The 22,900-nt window shown below is 45.5% G+C and overlaps 1 protein-coding gene across 1 annotated transcript in view; it reads left to right on the top strand.

Moving 5' to 3' along the window:
- The window catches only part of ATAD2 (ATPase family AAA domain containing 2), a 750,324-nt gene that overhangs the window by 683,126 nt on the left and 44,298 nt on the right, over positions 1-22,900 (top strand). Inside the window, exon 27 of the mRNA XM_069621583.1 lies at positions 19,540-19,668. Within this exon, the coding sequence (XP_069477684.1) occupies positions 19,540-19,668 (129 nt within the window). The remainder of the gene's footprint in view (positions 1-19,539; positions 19,669-22,900) is intronic.

The raw sequence follows: 22,900 nt of genomic DNA, 5'->3' as shown, positions 1-22,900 counted from the left end.
AACAGTAATAGCTTAGGGTTTCTGGGAATTGTTTTCCCCATAACTCTGGAGAGTTCCACACAACATGCCTCCCAAAGTGGTTGGATGTGTGTGCAATCCCACAGGATGTGGAAGAAGGGGCCTTCTTCTGTTTTGCATCGCAGGCAGTTCGGGTCATTTATCCTTCCCCATCTGTGTAAGGCTACCCTAGGATAGTATACTCTGTGTAGTATCTTTAACTGGATCAGTCTAAGTCTCGATGATATTGCTATCTCCCTAGGGAACATCAATGCTATGACCCATTCCTCCGGTAGTATGGCCCCCACATCCGACTCCCATTTGGTCCGCAGCGACAGCAGATCTGGTGTGCCAAAGGAACTTATGGCACTGTACAGAACCGATGTCAATCTATGGGTGATTTGTTCCAGGAATAAGTTTCTTTCGATGGGGGTGAAGTCTGATAGAGAGATCACTTCGGGGAGAATGTTCTGTAATGCGTGTTGAAGTTGGGCATAGTGGTAGTGTTCAGTTTGGGGAAGTCCAAATCGGAGAGCCAACTCCTCAAAAGGAACCATAGTGTTATCTTTCACAACTTCTCCCAGTGTGAGTGATCCATGCCGAGACCAGTTCGGCCATCTGGGGAGCGTGTATACACCGGGAAGGTTCCTGTTATTCCAGAGGTTGCGTCTGCGATAGTTTGTCGCCCCATCCCACGAATTTATGTGCATCTATCCAGATTTATCTGTGCTTGCATGTTGGGAGTGGCCGCGCGGTCTCTTTTCTTGTAGAGATATAGCATAATGGGTTTCCCGGGAGTGTTGGGTTCTAGAGATCTGTTATGTGGTGCACCGGTGTCGCCGTGTAGTTGGTTATTCACTTTCATCAATTGACTGGCCCAATAATACGTTTGCATTCGGGGTAGTCCTATTCCGCCCTCCCATATGAATCTTTGGAGCGTGGCGAGAGCTATACGTGGGTGGCCGTCTACTGCCTTCAATTTTTAAAGCGCCCGGTGGAATGCCCCCTTCTGGCCAGACCACCACCGGTTCCAGACCAAATGCTCTTGCAAGAAGTTTCCACTCTTCTCGAGAAGGAGATCATAGAGTTGGCACCTATTTGGGAAAGGAACAGGGGGGTGGTACTCCCACGATTGTTTGGTCCCAAAGCAAGACTGAGGTCTGCAACCGATCTTGGACCTAAGGCGCTTGAACAAGTTACACAGGAAAGACCAATCCCAGATGGTAACACACTCTCGCAGATTCTCTAGGCCCTAGAAATTCAGGAATGGTTGGTGTCATTTGACCTACAGGATGCTTACTTCCATGTACTGATTCATCAAAAGCACAGGAAGTACCTCAGGAGGTTGTAATAGGCAATACTTCATAACAGTTTCAAGTTCTGCCTTTCGTGCTTTCCACCGCCACAAGGTTCTTCACTAAGCTGTAGGCGGTAGTGGCAGCCAGTCTCAGTAAGGCGGTGCGGGGGGGGGGGTGGAGGCTCGTGTCTTTTTTTAACTAGACTATTGGTTAATCAGGGCACTGTCTCTGGCCCAAGTCCTGGATCATCTCAGATCGCATCTGCCACCTCCTCCACTCTCACAGCTCTGGATTCCAGGCACAGGAATGGCACGAACCAACCACCCCCACTATGGTCTGGGCACCTGCAAGACTGTGCTTACACAGGCCTCCGAGACCCCAGCAGGGAAAGAGGGGGTTAGGATCTCGTTGGTTGGATAGGTCTCGAACAGAGGGTAACCGGAATGAGGGTTAGGAAAGGGGGAGTGGACAGGCAAGGGAACAAATGGGGAAAAAAAAAGTAGTACAAAACACTTGCCCCCAATCATACACACAGTGCTTTACAGTAACGTTTGATACAAAAGAGGCACTTAGCTCTGGGGGTGAGTGCTGGCCTCCTGCCTGCGCACTCTCAGGTCCGGAGATCGGAGCAGTTCAAATGCTGCAAAAGAGTTTTAGCATTAGTGACCTGTTAACTCACATAGGTTCAATACAAGCAACAGACATACAACAGTGTGGCCTCCACCCCCCTGGGTTTGGTTAGTGCTGGCACATGCACGTTAAATGTTAATCTGCTCATGCTCCCTAGTAACTGCCAAACTAAAGTTGTGCAGCGGTGCCCGCCACACACAGCTTGGTAAGAGATTCAGAACCTGTGGCCCAAGTTCGTCGCACGTGGCTCAAAAAAGAATAAGATCCATCATGCTGCCAAAGTTTGCCGCACGTGGCTGTGATCATGGATTTAAATGCAGCGAAACGCGGTTAGGCACTTAGATTTGCCCCCAGCAGGGGATGTGATGTGGCTGGGCTGTGCCCCTCTGAGGATTGGGAGCCCCATTGCCTTCCCCTTGCTTGTGCACTTTCTCCCTGCTGCTGCGCGTCTAAATCCAGCGTGGGTTCGTTTGCTGGGGTTTTGCTGTACTTATCTGGCATGGGAGAGGGGCCGGAATGCGTGTTTCCTGGGGCGTGGCCCCTCGCGTGATCCCCGTCAGCTGGAGCTCCGATAGATGCGGCCGTTATGGTCGGGAGCTTAAGCACAAGCCCCGTGCCTTTGTCCTGCGCGTGTGCGCGAGCCCCTCTCAACCTGGGAGTACAAAAGTAGTTCCCGGCCCAGAGGCTGCTGGGAGTTGTGGTTCGTAGGCCTTCCTGCCTGCAAAAGGGACAGAGAAGCCTCCGATAAGGCTGGAGGCTGTTCCTTTGGGTCTGTTTTGCTTTGGGTTCTGTTGTCCTGCGCCTGAGGCCCTTCACAGAGCCCTGATAACACCCTGCACCCTGACGCACACTGGGCTTCCCCCTCAATTTAAAGAAGTCCCAGCGGATACTTTCTCAAATACTCCAATTAATCTGAACGCTCCAGGATTCTCACTCAGGCACCACTGTCCCCTCCTAGGAGAGTGCTCTCATCCTACAGATGGTTGCCAAATTCCAGCATGCCAAATACCTGCCAGCTCAGACTTCCTAAGGTTGCTCGGCCTTGTGGCATCCTGCATCTTCCAGGTGCCAGAGGCTTGTTTGAGAACAATATTGGTTCAATGGTCACAGTTCTCTGGCTGATGATGGACTTGATTGAAGTCTTGAGCAGAGTCACTCAGGATCGCCTATGGTGGACTTGCACAGTAAACGTGATGGCGGGAGAGGCATTTTGGCAACTGTGGCCAGAGGTGACAGTAGTGACAGACGCATTGCTGAAAGGCTGGGGCACTCACCCGAATGAGTTGTCGGTGAGTGGGTTGTGGTCCTTGGCTGAGCCCAAACGTGCCATAAACCTATTGGAGCCAAGGGCGATCAGCCTGGTGCTGATGTACTTTTTGTCCTCCTTACAGGGGAAGACTGTCCTGTGAAAGGAAGGCATGCTATCAACAGTAAGACTCTCACAAGTGACCACAGTTCAAGGGTGTTTATTGAACTTGCTCAAGGAAGTGATAAACGCCTATTCAAACCTAAATCTACAGATGGGAGCGAGCTACGACCATCAAATAATAACGCGTCCTAGTGGAATCTTGTCAAAATAAAAGGGCCTATACTAATAAACCTTTTTTCAATCCTTACCACTAATTTAGAAATCATGTGGGGTAATGTTCATGAAAAAGAAGTTCACAAAATGTCAGGATGCTCGTGCCGATGGCCTCCCTTCCCCACATGTTCAGCATGGGACAATGTGGGTCACTTGAGTTGAGCACACACTCTGGCTTCTGCGGAATGAGGATATAGTTCCAGTTTCCCAGTTCAGGACCTTCTATGTCCAAGTGTCTTCACTTCTTGCAAGTCTTTTGACGCAGAGGGCCTGCTGTACCAAAAACAATATGCAAATGTTCTTTTCCTTTCCCCAGTATTCAACTTGGGTATTGACCCTGGATCCCCCTCTTCCGGGCTAGGATCCATTCCTTTCCTTCAATTAGTCTCCCTCGGTCGGGCTCAGACCAAATGTGATGTACATTAAACTATCAAAGACTTTCAAATGTGCACCGGGTTTAGCCTCACCCATTGCATGACCACTTCGATCTCAATATTTCTTTCTCACACTCCGCATCAGTTGGATACCTAACAGACTTTCGAATGAGCACGCACGTGGCACTGGACCACTCTGTATGTTCTCTTTTCTTGGCTTCTCAAAGTTCAATTCTAAAGTTTAAATTATGTTTGGCTTCCAATTGTATTTGTGTAACCCTGTCGGGTTTCGCCGTCTTTGTCGTATTTAACTTCCATCTGAGAACTGCTGTTTCGTCTGTTTTGCCTCGCTCAGAGTGTGCTTTCATGCTCCGCCTTTTATCCGTGTGGGGAAGTGTGATGGAAGTCAGGTGTATGTAATGATCCGTAATTGCCCGACCATAGTGGTGGGACATGTGGGGTATATGGCTCTGCGGTTAGTCTGTCGCTTGCAGTGAACTGTCTGTGAGAAACTGTTTGTTGGGGGAGGGCGGAGTCCTAGGTATCCTACCTGCTAGGATGGGGAAAAGTTGTTGCAAGGAAGGGGATACAGGGTCTCCCCCTCCGGGTGTCCCACTTCCACTCTCTGAAGACCCCTCATCCAGGTTATCCTCCCGCACTGGACCACCCCCAGGAACTGGATCCAAAAGCTATGGCCATATCCTGGCCACCTGGATGACAGATCCCCAGGGACTAGCGAGTGAGACACCTTGAGGTTTTGCACACCTGCGCTACATCAACAAGATGGGGCTTAGGGGTCACTTCCCCTTTGCAGAGAGGTTATGCAGTTCTGGTTCTGGGTGTTAAAGAACAAGATCTCCCTAACCGCAATTCACCTCGCCAGGAAGGAGAATACGTCGGCAGACCCTCTAAGCAGGCAGGGCTCGATCTCCCATGAATGCTAACTGTGACAAGAGGTTCTTCTAAGAGATCTTCGCCCTTTTGGGAACCCCTCAAGTGTATCCGTTTGCCTTGAGTGTGAACAGGAAGTGTGTACTTTTCTGCTCCAGGGAATTTCCTCCGAGAGGAGCACTGGGGGATGCATTGGCGGTGTACTGGAACTTCCTGCTCCTGTAGGCATTCCCGCCGATTCTGGTCATTCCTCAAGTGATCAGGAGGTTGGAGAGGTGTGGAGCAAATGTGATCCTGATTGCCCCGCACTGGGCCAGGAGAATGTGGTACTCGGACCTTCTGGGCATGGCCATCTGCCCTCTACATCATCATCTTCTCTGGATGCCGGACCTTCTCTCTCAGGAAAGGGGCTGGTTCTTCACCCGAGCGTATATGCACTCGACCTGCATGGCTGGCTAATGAAAGGCTAAGGTACAGGGATTGGGACATTAAGGAAAACATGACGGTGGTGTTACTGTTCGCCAGAAGGCCTTCAAATAAATGTTTACACCGCTGCCAGTGGAAGATATTTTGCAGCTGGTGCAGGGCACATGATGTGGATCCTTTCTGTAACACCCTAAGGGTGTTATCCTTCCTTCTTTTTTTGGCAAGTCGGCGGCATCAGGTCTCCACCGTCAAAGGCTATTTAGCGGCCCCTTCTATTTTCAGGCACACGTCGGAACGAGGATCATACTTCTCGATCCCCCTTGTGGGCCTGCCTAAAACTTTCCCTTTGACACCTTTCATGGTCCCGGCATGGGATTTAAACTGTTAACTTTTTTCATGGCTTCCCCATTTGAGCCATTAGATTAGTGACATCTGAGCCTATCTTGGAAGACTGCGTTTTTGGTGTCCCTTTCCTCCACCTGCAGAGCAATGGCAGGCCCTGTTCTGTAAGTCACCTTTTCCAGCATCAAGGTGACTCTTCGAGTGTGCCCCTCATTCCTCCCAAAGGTCATATCAGCATTTAATCTGTCAGACAATCTGTCTTCCAGCCTTCTATCCACCTCCTCATCAATCCAAGGAGGAAGAAGGGCTACATAGGCTCGACCCCAAGAGGGCTCTGAGTTTCTACACCACCAGTACAGGACAATTCAGGCTGGAAGACCAGCTGTTCATTGTATATACAGGCCGGGAAACAGGTAGAGGAATAACATAGCAAACCATCTCTAGATGGATAGTGCTTTGTGTGTCTAAATGGTACACTAGAGTGGGTAAGGGAATCACCGAAGGCTTGGTAAACATTCCACTAATGTGTGGCAGCTACCTCTGCTCTCCAAAGAGGGGTACCTGTAAAGGAGATCTGTCAGGCTGCAACGTGGTCTTGCAACACAAGTTTGCAAAACATTACTGTCTGGACATAATAGCCATGGAGTTCGCTCTTGCCTTCCTGCATGATGGTCTTACTGCTATGGGAGTCTAAGATGAGGAATCCGTTGGAGGAATCAATCCATTAGAAGAGCAAAGGACTTAATTCTGTAATTATTCTTTCTACTGGATGTTCCTCCCATGAATTCATCATTGCCCTCCCTATGGTTACGGAGCACTCTAATACAATTTTTTGACTCTCCTTTAACGCTGAACATTGTCTCAAATCTCTAACTGTGCTGTGCAATGAGGAAACAAACGACAACTGGGGTCACAGAACGCCAATTGTGCTATTTGTACTTGCATCAATGTGATGGAGATGACTCCTCAACGGCCATTGGCGCCAGTGCATGCGCACGACCACTGCTGGGAGAAAAAGTTTCAGAGAGCTGTGTTAGGACCGTTTTTCTGAAGTCCAACTAAGGGCTTAGTAAAACCATTCAACTGAGGTAGTACAAGACTCCACTCTTAGTATAAGGCTGTACCACCTGAGTATATGGTAGCGTAGACCGAGCAGCCAGGCTTATTTTAGGAGGGAGGGAGGGAGGGAGGGAGGGCGGGCTGTAGAATCAGTACAAGTGAAATTGTCATACAATTATCCAAAGGAACACTGAAACACTATGTATGTAAAAATAAAGGATTTATTTAAATACAAGTAGTCCCAGATAAATCTAGGGGTAGGTAAGCACTAAACATTATATGAAATCACAGTATAAAAACACAACACTACACTCGAAAGTACACAGACCCAAGTATAGACCTTAATTGAAGTACCTAACAGTAGTTCTAGGGAAGTCAAAACCTTTTCATACACATTTACAATAGGTCAAGCCTGTTCTTGGAATAAAAACCAATGGTTACTTTTTACATTTTCTTTTTACTATTTACAATTACATTCAGTAATGCAAGGGCAGTACAGTTGTATGATTCTTAACGCAAATCACTTAATCATTCAACTGGACAGTATACCTTTGGTGAATAGTGAAACACTTATTCTAGGTGCAGTAAAAACCTATAACTACTTTTGTCATAACAGTTATACTAGGTGAGTAAAACCGAAGGATGTGATAAACAATTACAGGTGCTTTTGAAATCTGGGAACCCCAGATTGAGGTAAGCAGTAACTAAGGTAAGTAAAACCCACATACTTTGTTTAACTTCACAATGGAGGGGGCAAGTAAACCCCAATGTTACACTTTACTGAATAGTTATTCTAGTTAGGCAACAACCTAATGCAGACTTAAGGACAGGCTAGCAGCAAGTTAGGGGAATCAAGACCCAGTTGGGGGACACTCCTACAATTATCCTCAAGGGACTAATCTGGTGATACCAACACTTTACTTTGGGGAAGAGGCACAACCTAATCACGGGAGAGTAAAATACCTTCACATCTACTTTTTATTAGACTGGCAAAACAGTTGCTAAGGAAGAAAAGATGTTAACCATACTTTTAAGAATAGTGCATCACAAATTCAAGATCAGTAGGAACTTTTGTAACTGTTCACTCTTAGAATTACAGTTACCAACCCTTTTCAAGTAAGTAACTTTGAAACACTTATTTTCTTTTCTAGGCAGTCCCAATCCCTTGACAGTCTTTCCCTTATTCTTGGAGCATGGGTGTTCTCAGTGGCAGAAGGGGGGTGGGGGGGTGGGGGGTCACTAGGACTAGTGAACAACGGGCACTGTCAGAATAGTTTCTTTAGTAGCAAAAGTCAGAGTTCCTTAGGAAAACTGGGCAAACAGGTAAGTACTTTAGAGTTAGAAGAGCCTCCAGGGGCTTCTCAGAAGACGCCCTAGCAGGATTATAGCAATGGGAATGGGTGTACTGGATGATGGACCTTCCAATCACAGAAAACGCCACATAGGTACACAGAAATCCTAAAAGTCTTAAGGTAAGTACATACCCAAGCCAACACAGTACCTCAGCATTGAAGAAGCTTTTGCAGCAGAAGAACTTCAGGGTCTGCAGCCAAATACCCGGTCAATGGATTCCTTGTCGTGGAGACTGAAAACAAGACCTCCGAAGGGACTTTTTAGCAGGGATCAATGAAGGCTCTAAGGTTTCCCTCGCGGCTGAATGCCGTTCTGCGGATTTGGTGCCTTTTTAAGGAGCACAGAAGTAGACGGAAATCGCGGTTGAATTCTCGTTGTTTTAAAGGTCCAGCACTCTTGTGAGGAGACTTTTCTGACTCGATTCGTGTCTCTGGAGATCCACCAGGATGCCCACGAAGTTTCAGTGAGATTTGGAATTCGAAGACCGTGCACCGCACGATGGCTTGAGGTCCCAGGGTAGGTTGCAGCAACGCGTGGGATGGCTCAAAATGCAGGTCTTCTTGAGTCTAGTGGGTCTCACCAGGCTCTAGATTGACGTTTTCGGAGTCCCCAGGTCGATTGGAAGGAAGGGCTAGCAGGCTCTGGTTACACAGCAGGCTCTCCGGTCGCTTGAAATAGTTTCCACCGCTTTTCCTTCGTCATCCTCTTCGGTATAAGTTCCAGTGGCTGAAATGTCTTCAGCTTCCAGGTTCACATTATTTATCAGGAATTACAGCACAACCTCTCCATTCTCTCCACGCATTTTACAAGGGGCGGTCTGGTTGTCCAATCAGGACAGCCAGCCCCCCCTCTGGGATTTGTCCCCATTCAAGCAAGGTGTAAGACAAAGGGCCGGGGAGTTTTGGACTCCTCCCTCACTTCCTGCTGTCACAGGCAGACTGGAGCCTGGGCGGGGAGTCCTGCGGACTCCCGCCGAAGACAAAAATCACACACAGGAATTTCCCGCCCTGGATATCAGGCGAAGGAACAAGAAACGACAAACACTAAAATGGCAAAAAAAGACTGGGGCCATTTTGGTAAAAATTGACACCCTTGGGTCCCTTTACTGCAGCTGTGAACACAGACCGCAGTATCGGTGCACCAAATTAATACAAGGTGTCACTGCCACTAGCCATTGAATGTAAACTTGTCACTAACAGAATTTTTAGTGTGAAAAGGGATACATTGCATCTCCCCAGCACTCCACATAAGGTGTGGTGTGCTGGTTTCACTAAATAAAATGTAAAAGGGATGCAAAGATCCTTTCTACCCTTGGGAACTGTAGTTCACTCAAGGTTAGCACAAGAAAGTTAAAAGGGGAGCCCATAGGGCAACCCAGCAACAACAGGCACATATTGCCAATAAGTTGTTAAAGTTGATAACTTTAAAAAGACACTATGGAGAGTCTTAAAAATGACACCCATAAAAAGAGTTAATTATGTGAGTGTGGAAAAAGTTTCCCACTCACTGAGGTATTAATGAAAAATATCCCACTAATAAAGCAAAACATTCTGGAGTTGAACCAGGATAGGAAGATTTACTAGTTCTCTTACTTAACAAGCTGCAAAGCAGAAGAATAAATATCTAACATGAGGAATCCGTGGGAGGAAAATCACGGGGAATAAAGAATATTAATAGGAGTATGTAATTATGATATGGTAATTGTATTTAGTTGGCAAAACCACATAAGGTAATGACTTTTAGGAGGGAAAATAGTTGGTTAGTGCAATACTATCAAGGCTTAAGGTAATAGAGGCAGTTTCTTCGCACAGCATGGCTTCCTAAGTCCAGAACGCAACCCTAGCTAAAGGCAGTTTGGAGAGGTCTTGACAAGCAGCAGAACAACAAAAATTCCTGCCGATATTTTCTAATCTCTACGATGCTTGAAGGTGCAACCAGCATTGGAAACCCTGTTAAAGGACTCGCTAAAGGGACACCGGCAGCAAGCTTGGGTCAGAGTTATTGGGGGGGGGGGTTGCCCTGGACACCTCTATATGCACTAAAATGCTCTGGAGCAACTTTTCGGATTAAGGTAAGCAATACCCTTTTCCCCACTCTACCGTTGGTTGGAAGAAATGTTTGGCTGGATTCTCCTCGATGTTGCAGCGCTGGACCCGACCTCTGAATTCCTTGGTCTGGTAACGAAAGGCAGGACAATGGACTGGATCGCTCACCAGCAGTCTTGAGGGAGGACCTCTGACACGGATTTCCGTAACTTATCTGGTCACACTGTGTGGTTTTGGCGTCTTTTCTGCAGCTTCAACAAAGGACACGATTCGCTTGGTCAATCTTCGATTCCTACAGTCCTGCACTCTGGTGAGGGGACTTGGACGCATTGCATTGTGTCTTTGGAGGTTCACCTGGAGCTCAGCAAAGACTTAGACGGATTTGGCCTTTCAAAGACGATGCCCTTCGGTTTAGTTAGTTCTCCTGGTATTGGGGTTTCACAGCTCTGGAGAGGCACAGCTCCTCGGGAGATGGCTCAGGCTGGAGTTAGTCTAGTGACTGTTTGTTACCACCCGCGAAGGGAAAGTGTCCTCTTCAGAGTTCCCCAATTACACAGAAAACGGGATCAGGACAGCAGTGGTTCCTTCAGTGTTGTACGAAGTCTACAGGCATCTCTGGTCGTCGTCTTCAGTTACTTCAGTTTCTAGTGGTCGACTTGCCTTTTACCTCAGAAAGCTCACCTTTTATTCAGTTTCAGCACACACTCCTCTGCAATCTATCAGCAGTTTACAGAAAGGGGTGGAGGGGTGGCTGTCCAATCAGGTCAGCCAGACCCCAAGTGGGAGCTGGTTCCGTCCAGGCACTCGGGCAGGGGACTGAAAAACTCTTCCCCACTTACTGCCTGCCCAGACACACTGGAGCCTAGGCAGGGGGGGGGGGCACTCAAGGGTTCCAGCCAAAGGCAAAACACACATAACATTCCCCTCCCAGAATGTTAGAAGGGCTAACAAAGAACCATGCTAGAAATGGGGGAGGGGGGGAGAAAGAAGCCCTCAAGTTAGTATTTAGCACTTTGAATAGTCTGCGGAAAAATATAGCACAATAGTCAGTAGAACATGTCCCCTGCCACCAGCCCTAACAAGAACGTTGTCTGTGTGACTAAAAAGTCACAGGAGCAGAGAGAAGGTGATACTAGGTATCCGTTTGGCACTCCACATAAGGTGGTGTGTGCCATCCTCTCAGAATATAAAGGTTTAGGAGAGATACAAAGTATCTGTCGAACAGTAGTCACTGTAGGATAAAGAAAATAATCTCTAAGTAGAACCAAAAGGGTTCCCAGCAACACTGGCATTTGTGTGCAGTAAAAACGTGCAAGCAGTCCTTCAGAGAGGATGGTGATGGTACTGTTCTTTGATTTCAAATCATCAAATAACCAGGGTATCAAATGGAGGGAAAAGAGGGACAGAGAGCAGCAGCTAACTTGCCCTACCTGATTGCAACTGGCCCTAGGTTGTGTTGATAAGCCGCCTATCTAAAAGTGGATAGGTTTAGAAAATAAAGTGCGACCTGTATTCTCTTCTCGGATCTTAATTATGTTGTATTCCATCACCATACCTCTTCAACCTCACTCCCACATTTGCAGGCAAAGCTGCAATTGAAAATATGTGGGACCCAGAATACGATCCATGGCAAATCCTTGTATTCTTTAATTGCCAGTAGTCTGAGAACACAAGCTTCTATAAACAGTTTTTCCGTTTTATTACAAGATGAATTGATACTTAAAGACCAACTTGTTCTCCTTGTTGGGGTCTAGTGTACTTAGCCCCTCAAGAATCAAGTTTAGTGTGGGTCGTAGCTTTACTCAGGAGCCATTGCCACCTTGTCGACCAGTTTCAGTGGGGCAGTATTTCTTTTTCCACTTTTATAAGGACGGTCTAATAGTGTAGTTGCAGCAATACCTACCGTATTTAGAATCCTGCTCAAGAAATGTGCTGCACTTCTGTGAATCTGAATAGGATAAGTTCCAAAGATCTTTGGTAAGGCAAGATTGTATGCAGTATCCTTTGGGTGCAGTACAACAACCCTGACCTCCTGGCAATAGGAACCCAACCTTTGGTATACAAAGGTTGGTAGCGTGATTGAGCAGCCAGGCTTATCTCAAGAGGGGTCAATGTGAGCTGTAGGAGTTATATTTACAGTGATAAGTATTCAATAAAACCCTTACACATAAGGTTTCTTGATTAAACCATTATTAATTTATTGAACAGTCAGTTTGAGTAAGCCTTCTTCAGAAGGGGCAATATAATAGTATTGCACAAATACACTCCAAAATGCACACTCTTAATATTTCTAAATCAGGAAGTACCCTTTTGGGATGGCACACACTTCATACACCCTCAGGTTACTTTAGTAACTAGGCTTCTGTGAACATTAATATACTACTGTTTGCATTTAGAATCAGACTTAAGAGTAGGTCAAAGAAAAAGGTTATTAGGCCAAAACAAGCGATCACACAAATATTCTGAAAGCAGGTAAGTACTTTTGAAAAAAATGAACAATGCAAAGTTAGTTAACTACATCCTGAAAGGAAGACCAAACGCAATGTCAGAAGAGTCCTTCAGGGAGCCAGGCTGGGCCAAATCAATTGGGCAAAAGGCGAGGTGAGCTGAAGCATTCGTGGAGGTAGGTAAAGGTCTTGCACAATGTTTTCGAAGTCTTTGTAGAAAAGAAGAAATAGAAGCACGGCCACAAGCAGTTTAGGCTTGTGGAGTAAAGAAGCTGTCAGCAACTCTACAGAAGCAACCACAACACGTCTCAACTGAGGACACGTGCAGTTACACAACAAGAGGTAAGTTCTCTTGGGCGGTGCAGTACCTTTCTTTGGTCAGAAGAAAAGGGCTTTGGCTGGCTTATGTTCCTGTGCAGCTCTGCAGATCCTGTGTTCCTGGGCCTCAGTCGTGGGGACAAGAGGGAGGACGCCTGGAGGACTCCTGCACTGCAAGGGGACGATCGGCGACAGAAAAGGACCAACTTCTGTTCGGTGGCACTTCGCGTTTTCAGCTCATCGCGTCTAAGCAAATGGCACCCCCGCAGACTCTTGTCTGTTGAGATGGGCTTTCCTTGCATCTGGGGTTCAGCACTCTGAGGTGGCTCAGGCTCGGTCAGTCCTGCTTCCTGGGAGTCCGGAGGATTTTCCTGGAGCTCTTGGCCAACATAAAAGCAACGCGCACAATCTGGTGTTCCTCTCCCTAGCTATTCGGTTTGAGCAGCAACTGCAGTGTAAATTCAACCAGCTCTGAGAGGATGTCCAGGTGGCTTACTTTACACCACGGTAGGTAAAAATAAACCACTTCCACCAGCCATTCATCGAGGAAAGGCTAACATAAAAATGTTACATGAGAAACGATACTAAGTAACCCCTCCAGCACCCTATTGTAAGAAAGTGTGTGCTGGGTCTAGCAAAGTACAAACGTAAGTAGTCAATTTCACTTCACTGCTTTTGGAAACAGTAGTTTCACCAAGAGAAGGTATTTAAACCTTTGGGAAATCTGAAAGACTTTCCTGTGCCACTGGACTAAGGGTGCTGTGTGCCGCAATTTAAAAGATGCCTATGGAGTTTGTCAGACTCCACAACCAAAAGAGAAACAGAGTTCAAAATCACATTAAAATACATGAGAGTAGGAAAGAGTTTCACTCTCTCCAGGTAAAAAAAACTAGTCCTAAAATCCAGCAAAGTTGCTGGAGGTCTCTAAGGTAGAGAGGAATTTTCTGAGAATTCTCCCTAACGCTCTTTATTCAAATTATTTTTAATTATTACGTGAGTGCACACTCACATCTCAATGGAAATCTAGTGCTTCTCCTCTCAATTATTACGATGTGTGTTGGTGTTCCTGTTTTCCCGGTAATTAATGATTTGAATAATTAAAGACAATGTGTTAAGTGTAGACACCGAAAAGAGCCAGCATTAAATAAGATTAATCCTTCCTGATTCCTAACAAGATATATTGATAATACTTGAAGTGCAAAAAGGCGTGACTTTGTTTTTGGAGGTTCTCCTATATAGAGTCCCGGAAGGGCAGCACGTCTTGTGCATGATACTAAATGCGTTAATTCAAAAAACTTCAACCAAGGGCATTCCCCTCTAGAATGGCAGAAGACCTCAAATGTGCAAACAATATGGTGAAAAAAGGAGCCCACCATTCTAGCAGAATGGTGACCCTCCTGTGTATTACTGCAGCTGATTTGATGGCGTGCAAGTATTAATGACTAAATCCTAAAAGTAGTTTCACTGCCACCAGCCTTTCAAGTAAACTTGCAAATGTAACAGAAATGTTACCAGGTAAGTAAGAAAGGGGATACATTGTATCTCCCCAGGACTCCACATAAGGTGGGGTGTGCTGGCTCACTATATAAAATGTAAAGGGAATGGGAATCCCACTTTAGCTCTTGGGAACAGTAGTTCACCCAAGTACATTAAACATAAATTACAAAGGGAAGCTCAAATGTTATGAGGAACTATACATCCACACACACACTATGGCGAGACATGCAAAGGTCACCCATAAAGATTAAAAGACTAGGTGAGAGGAGGGAAAAAGATTCCCACTCACTTAGAGACAAGGGAAAATAATTACCAAGTCCAAGCAAAATGTTCTGTGGTTGACACAGGCCAGGTAGATTTATCATATTTATGAAATTCTTACCTAGCATGTTCCTCACAGGAACAGGAGCCTTTATCCCCAAAAGGGAGTCTGTCTCTCTGAGGTCCCACTTACCTCTACCCCTGGGGACTGTATTGTGGAGCCTCACAGGGTAGGGCTGGGGTGGACTCCCCCTTGGAGAGAATGGTCGATGTCCCTCGATTCGTTGCAGTACTGTGCCAATCACAACAGGTTTATATTGGGCAGCAAGGACCCACAGTGGAGGTTAACTGAGCTTCCATTAAAATTGGTGAACCATAGAGAAAATTGAAGAATTTGGAGGAAGTGCTAAGGGCAATGCAATGTCAGTAAACTTCGGAAATGTGGGCTTTTGATTTGTATATACCTGACAGAATAGAAGTCAGTGGCGTGCTGGGGATTGGGGGGGGGGGGACGGAATACTGTATTAGAGACCAATGCTTGTGGTGTCTATTCGGATGGCTTTCAAGATCAGCCCTGTGGACAGATTGAGAGGCCACACCATTCTGGTAAACCGGATAAGGCACTGTCTAGCCAAACTATATCAAGGTATTGTGACTGAGCAGTGTTAGGTAAGATTTTCATAGAAATGGTAAATCATCCTGACCTGGGTCAACCCCAGAGCTGTTTGCTTTACTGGTGGATTATTTTTCCTTATATTATTTTTCCTTATTGAGTGGGAACCTTTTTCCACACCCACAGAATCTTTTACTCGTTTTTAAAGTTATCCTCTTTAACAACTTTTTGGAAATAAGTGCCTGTTGGTGCTGGGTTGCCCTAGGGTTCCCTTTTTAACTTTCTCTGGCTAACCCTGAGAGAACTACAGTTCCCAAGGGTGGAAAGGATCTTTTAGATCCTATTGTACATTTAATTCTGTGAAACCAGCACACCCCACCTTATGTGGAGTGCTGGGGAAATACAATGTATCCCCTTTCACATTTAAACTGTAACAATTCTGTTACAGGGACAAGCTTAACTTCAGTGGCTGGTGGCAGTGATACCTTGTATCAATTTGGTGCACCTTTACCGCGGGCTGTGTTCACAGCTGCAGTAAAGGCACCTAAGAGTGCTCATTTTACCAAAATGGCCCCTGTCTTCCTTTTTTATGCAATTTTAGTGTTTCTTGTCCTTTCTAGTTCTTTCCCCTGACATCCAGGGAGGGAAATTCATTATTGTGATTTTTATTTTCAGCAGGAGTCCCCTGGACTCCCCACCCACGCTCCAGTCTGTCTCTGAAGCCAGGAAGCGAGGGAGGAGTCCAAAACTCCACAGCCCTTTGTCTTCCTCCTTGCCTGAATGGGGACAAATCCCAGTGGGGGGGAGGGGGGGGGCTGCCCGTCCTGATTGGACAACCAGACTGCCCCTTGTTGTAGAATGCAGGGAGAGAATTCAGAAGTTGTGCTGTAGTTCCTGGTAAATACTGCGAACCTGGGAGCTGAAGACAAGTCGACCACTGGAACCGAAATTGAAGAGGATGGTGAAGGAAAAGGGGCTGAGACAATTTCCGGCGACCGAAGAGTCTGCTGTGTAACCGGAACCTGCTGTAGCCCTTCCTTCCAATAGACCTGGGGACTCTGAGGACGACCCTGACCCAGAGCCTAGTGTATCCCACTAGACTCAAGAGGACATGCATTTTGAGCCATCCCACTCGTTGCTGTGACCTTGCGTTGCTGCAATACCCTGGGAACGCGAGTCACTGTGCGGTGCACGGTCTTCTGAATTCCTTATCTCGCTGAAACTTTGTGGGCATCCTGGTGGATCTCCAGAGACACGAATAGAGTCCAGGAAGTCCCCTCAACAGAGTGCTGAACCCTTGTAACAACGAAAATCCAACCGTGATTTTCTGTCTTCGTCTGTGCTCCTTGAAAAGGCACCAAATCCGCAGAACCAGTCCTGTTGCAAAATCTTCAATGCTGAGGTACTATGTTGGCCTCGGTTTTACTTACCTTAAGTCACTTAGGATTTCTGTGTAGCTGGAGGGTGTTTTCTGTGATGGGGAGGCCTCTCATCCAGTGCACCCAGTCCCCCTGCTAGAATCCTGCTAGGGTGTCTTCTGTGAAGCCCCTAGACCATATTCTAACTCTAGAAGTAAAAGTACTCGCCAGTTTGCCCAGTCTTCCTAAGGAATTCTGACTTTCGCTATTTAAGAACCTATTCTGACACTGTCTGTTGGACACTAGATCCTAGAGCGCCTATCCCCTTCTGCCACAGAGAACACTTATGCTCCAAGAATAAGGGAAATACTTTTAAGGGATTGGGCCTTTTGTCTAGAAAAGAAAATGAGTGTTTAAAAGTGACTTGACTTGCTTGTAAAGAGTTGTTTGGTTGGTAACTAACTCTGAGTGAACAGTTTCAAAAGTTCTTGAATGTGTGATGCACTATTCTTAAAGTAGGTTAACTTCTTTCTTTCCTTAGAAACCGTTTTGCCATTCTAATAGAAAGTAGATGTGAAGGTATATTACTCACCTGTGATTAGATTGTGCCTTTTCCCAAAAGTAATGTGTTGGTTTCACCGGAATATGGCTGTTGTGATAATTGTGTCTCCCCCAACTGTTGGTATCACCAGATTACTCCCGTTAGGATAATTGTATGAGTGTTACAAGGGTCTTGCTTCCCCTGACTTGCTGTTATCCTGTCCAATATATGTCTATTAGGTTGTTACTTACGTAGAATAACTGAGTCATTCAGTAAAGTGTAACCTTGGGTTTTGCTTTCCCTGTACTATTATAGACTGACATAAGAAAAGTGTTTTGGTTCTGTCTCTAAGTCATACATAAGTTACTTGTATAGCTGGGAAAGATCTAACCTGGACTCCATGGTGAGATTAAAGTATATGGGTTTTACTTACCTTGAGTTAGCTGTGTGCCATCCCAAAAATAAGTTACAAGTTACTGCTTATCTCAATCTGTGTTTCACTGATCTCAAAAGCACCTATAATTGAATATTACATCCTTGGGTTTTACTCTCCTAGTATAACTGTGTATTATGACAAAAGTGGTTGTAGGTTTTTGCTGTACCTGGAATAGGTTTTCCACTTATCACAAAACGTATATACTGTCCAGTTGACTGATTGTGATATGTTAGTCACTGTACAACAGATTACTGCCCTGGCATTACTGAATGTAATTGTGAAAGTAACCATTGTTTGTTACTCCCCAAGACTAGGTGTAACACATACTGGATGTGTATGAAAAGGTTGTGACTTACTTAGAACTACTGTTAGGTGTTCCAAATAAGGTTTATGCTTTGGTCTGTGCACCTTCAAGCATAGTGTTGCCTTTTTATAGTTGTGATTACATATGTGTAATGGTACTCATGTACCCCTAGATTTATCTGGCCCTACCTGTATTTAAATAAATCATGTATTTTTACATATAGTGTTTCAGTGTTTCTTTGGACCATTTATATTAGAATTTCATTTGTACTGATTCTACAGCCCTCTCTCCCTCCTAAAATCAGCCTGGCTGCTCTGTCTACACTACCATGACCTCGGGTGGTACAGCCTTATACTAAGAGTGAAGTCTTGTACTGTCTCAGTTGAATGGTTTTACTAAGCCCTTAGTAAACTTCAGAAAAACCTGGCCTAACAAGCAGTAAGGCGTAGACATGGAGAAGTGAAGGGTGGTGAAGGGCATTTAAGTACCCAGATCACTCTTAATAATACAAGTTGTGTAGAATGTATACTAAAATATAGTTGTTTCTTAGGCCTTGAACAAACTGCTAAACAAAAATACACTTAACATATGTAAATCCATCTTTACTTTACTTTTCAAACAATTAGGTAAGTTTAATAGAGTACTGTAATGTAATAAAATACAGCAAGCGATGATACACCAGTTAGAAAACAGGTAGGCAATTCAAAGAGTAGAAGACTGCAATAAATTTGCTTTACACAGAAGAGGCCCTTTTTTCTTAAAAGGACCTTGCCTACTAAAGAAGATGAGGCTTTGTGCCCTGTCGGGAGTCCCAAAGCTAGCCCTTTGTAGAACGTTGCCGTTTAAGCAAGCAGAAATGGGGTTCTCAAAGCCAACATATAGGTGCACGTGTCTCAAGTAGTGAAGAACAAAGTTCTTGGGTGTTCTTCTCCCAACACCTTGGGGGATGCCCTGGTGGGGTCGGGACGATTGCTGACCAGAGCGCTAACTATCGTGGCCAGTCTAGGGAGATGCAGGGTTAGGATGTTGTGCCCATTAAACCCTATGGAAGGAAAGGGCGGGATATCAACCGGTATGTAAGCTCACCCCCTATACATGGATTCTGTCAGAAACCAATTCTGAGGCTTCTGAACCGCTGGGGCCACTACCTTAGTCCCTTGGTTCTGTTGGAGGGGGTGACTGGTGCAGGGGGTCCCCTTTGGTGGTTCTGCACTCTGGTGCAACTGTTCTTGAGACCAGACAGCTGGATGGCCCTGGCATGATGGAGACCACCATGATGTCAACTACCTCAGTCCTCCACCCACTCCCCCCCCAGGTCACAATGAAGGTAATAGACCGCATTGAACAGAGATCAGATGCTGTCCAGCAAAGCCCCTCTTCATGCTGCATACCTGCAACTGCTGGGAAGGCCCCTTTTCTGCAAAGTCCCTAGCCCATACAACAGCAACCGATGCATTGCGGTAGCCAAGGTGTGAGCTGGTCGGTTCTGGGACACCTCGGAAATCTTCAAACAGCAGGATTGTTGCAGCGGGGTTGAGACTAACGTCCTTTAACAGGTTGATCTTTCTAACTAACCCCTCAGCAGAGGACATCTGTAAAAATTGTCGTAAAAGTAGATATGCTGTAGACGTATGACATGCCTATTTTTGGTACCTAAGTCTCAACAGTGTCCACAGAATGTTCAAATGGGGGTTGACTGGTCACCTGAACTGGACTAAGATATTTATGAATTTGATGTACTTTAAACATTGTCTGTTTCATCAACAGAATCTGTTGGATAGAGTAACCCAGAAAAGCGAAGAATGCAATGTATGCCAACTGGAAAAACTGTATGCATTGCTTGGGCAATGTATCTACCGGCATCGCAAAAGTTACGACAAGACCAAGTTAACAGAAGTAAGCATTGACCTTATTTTGTTATTTTGGCAGAGACATTTCATTGTAATGCTGTATTATACATCATTCTCCTACTTGCGTCCTCGATAACTCCAATTGTCAATGGCCCTGTGCAGATCTGTTGAAAAACCCTTAGCCACCAGGCTGGAACTCCAGAAAGGTATTCCTAACTGCATTTATTCTCTGGTACCAAAAGTATCCTCCATACGTTGTCGGTATTTGTTAATCCCAAACATTAGGATTTTTACATGCTAATCATTCATTTAAAAGCTTTAATCAGTTTTCGTCTTTTGATTTTTGCAATTCCTGGTAACTGTACAATCCAAGCAGGTTACATTGTGTACCTTTGTGCTTTTCTGCTCTAATGGTCTCGGAGTGGAAGGAGAGTGTGTCCAAGTTAGACCAACACTCTCATTGGGGAAATATGCAGCAAAGCAGTCAGGCTTCATTCTCGAGGGGGTACGATGGGGGGTGTAAAACTTTGGATGAACCAACTTATTGCTAAAAAAACCTATGCAATTCGGTGGGTGTGGGAAGTGACCAGTCATAAGTCACCCCTGTAGATGTCACCCGTGATGTAATTTTTGTATCCCTGTTGTTCCCTCGTGTGATCTGAACAGGTCAAGGGGGGTGTCTTGGTTAAGATTTTTGTCATTTCCCACACTCGCTGGATTTCATTTTTCACTGAAGTGCGAGGGTTTTATTATGGTAGATCGCCTCCATTGCCCCCTCTAGAGTAAATACAGATCTCATCAGCTTTGTATATTGTCCACATTTCACCAATTCAGCTAAAGGACCAGGCAGTAGCCCATATGCCCGTTACTACTAAATATCCAGAACCTATTGGCCGTGGTGACAAATGGGCTAAAAGACTACAGGCAATGGCCTGTACCAGGCTCCCTCCACCTTTTTATTTATGTGATCGTTTCCCCTGGCAATTTCTCACAGTAACCTACCCACTATCACCATGACAGTACCCTGTGCTGTGCAATAATAATTTTCTTGACTACAGCAGTAATGTGCAAATGCTTGAAAATAAGTGACTTCCTCACTGCTTCTCTCCATGTGCACTTACTTTAGAGTACACAAACAATGCATCTATATGGAAAGCGCAGTAAAGGGGATCGGACGTTAATTCTATTTCACTCCATGAAACCCAGCAAAAGTCTAACCTAACTGGTCCATCCTATGCCATTTGTGCCAGAAATAGATGAAACTGCAACTCAAGTTATATAACGCAAGAGCCAGCCGACCGCAAGTAAAAATAGAAATATAATACTGTGCCTTAATATGTCCCAGTTCACCCTTAGAAATACAAACCTCCTTCACAACTTTAATTTCCCCTATATGAATGTAGGGTCCAGCACCTTTTCACAAAGAATCTCGGCATCACTAAAGGCACACATCCTGGCTGTATTCATCTCCCTCATTGATCCTTACCCTTGCATTGGAGGCCCTGGCACAGGCTATCTAGGGAAGCACTGGCAATAGCAGTCTATAATGCAGTGGCATTTCACATAAATTGTCACTATATGCAGATATATTAGCCCTTTAAAACATTGGTTCCTGATTGCCAGCTGCCGCAGCGGCCCTGAAATGTTTCTGGGAGGAATCTTGTTCGCATTTATTCAAAATCCAAAGTATCTAACATTATGGAATCTCTTGAAACGATTGTCAGATTAGCAGCATTGTCCCCATTTAAATGGCAATCTGATTTCCAGGAATACCTGAGCACTAAAAGTGTGCGAGCATGATTCATAATGGTGGCACCCGCAAGCGATTTCATGGTTGTGCTGTATTTCTGAAGTCAAAATGGCCCTGTGTCCAAGATTTCGGTTTCTTGGTCACTGCCTGTCCTTTTTTCAGCCATTGATCGCTAGCAGAGTACATTTTTCAGTTCTATAGGATAAACCTCAGAGGGTTTCTCAAAAGCATACAGGCCACTCTTCATGGGGAGGACTGTGTCTCTCCTGAATACAAAGATCTATCATTTAGCATCACAGATTAGCTGATCGTGGACTGAACCCTAGATGCTGGGTTCATACTATGGAGAGATGTTAGGAAGCCATACCATCAGGAGCCCCACTGTTGGATTCGACTAGTTTGTTGAGGTGAATGTTCATTTCTTGTGCCAGTTCCCCTCAACCTAAGACCCCCAGTACTCTAGACTTATGGGTTGATTTGCTTTACTCTCCTGAATGAGTGTGACTTTTTAACACTCACTCATTCTTTTTGCTCTAAAATGGAATCCTAGTTTTTCTGCTACTGTAGTCTATTTTACTTTTAATTGAGTCATGCTTTCCTCCATGTATTTCACTACAGGCATCTGTAATACATTGTTGCAGCCCTTGGGCTTCCCTTCCTATTCTTTATAACCTTTTCCTGAGAACTACGGTTCTCAGGGATAGTAGGCTACTTTTATCTTAACTTTCTTTTTGTGGGATCAGCGCAAACCATCTTATGTGGAATGCTGCTGGGGCGGGGTAGGGGGGTTACATTGTAACTCCTTTCCCACTACCCCTGTAACCTCGATAGTCACAGAAACAAACAAACCTAAATTGCTATTGGCAGTGGATACCATTCTACCAGCCCCCTTGGGTGACCATTTCCCCAAAATGGCCCCAGTCTTTTATTGCCATTTTTCGTTTGTGTTCCTCCTTTGCCCTTCCACCATTCCAGGTGGGGGTGGTTCCTCTGAGTTTTGCCTTTGGTAAACCCTTGTGAAGCCCGCCAAGGCTCCAGTGTGTCTGCTGAGGCAGGAAGTGAGGGAGGAGCCGGACATTCCTCTTGCCTTTGTCTGAAGGTATTGCCAGCTGAAACCAGTTTGAACTGGGTAACTGGCTGTCCTCCAAGAACTGCCACCACCAGGTAATTGACAGGTGCATAGGACTGAATGAATGAATACATTAATGAGTTCCTTCATAAAAAGCAAGACTTTTGGGACAGAAGGATAAGGAGACTACTGGAACTGAAGCTCATTAGAAGACTACCAGAGACACCTGAAGCACCTCAATAACCGCAGAAGCACCACTGAAGGTACTGTTGCTGTCCTGACACCGTTTTTAATTGAAAGGAAAACTCTGCTAAGGACGACTTCCTCCTCGGCTGGTGGGCATAACCAGCCTCAAGACACACTTTGAATTTGAGCCGTCCTGCGACCTTCCCGAGCTGCAGAATCCCAATACCTGGGGTACCTTGAACACCTTGGAGTGAATTGCCTTGCCATTGATCT

Source organism: Ambystoma mexicanum, chromosome 5q (assembly GCF_040938575.1).
Source record: "Ambystoma mexicanum isolate Mex_15411 chromosome 5q, UKY_AmexF1_1, whole genome shotgun sequence".
Lineage (NCBI taxonomy): Eukaryota > Metazoa > Chordata > Amphibia > Caudata > Ambystomatidae > Ambystoma > Ambystoma mexicanum.
This window is presented reverse-complemented; position numbering and strand designations above follow the sequence as displayed.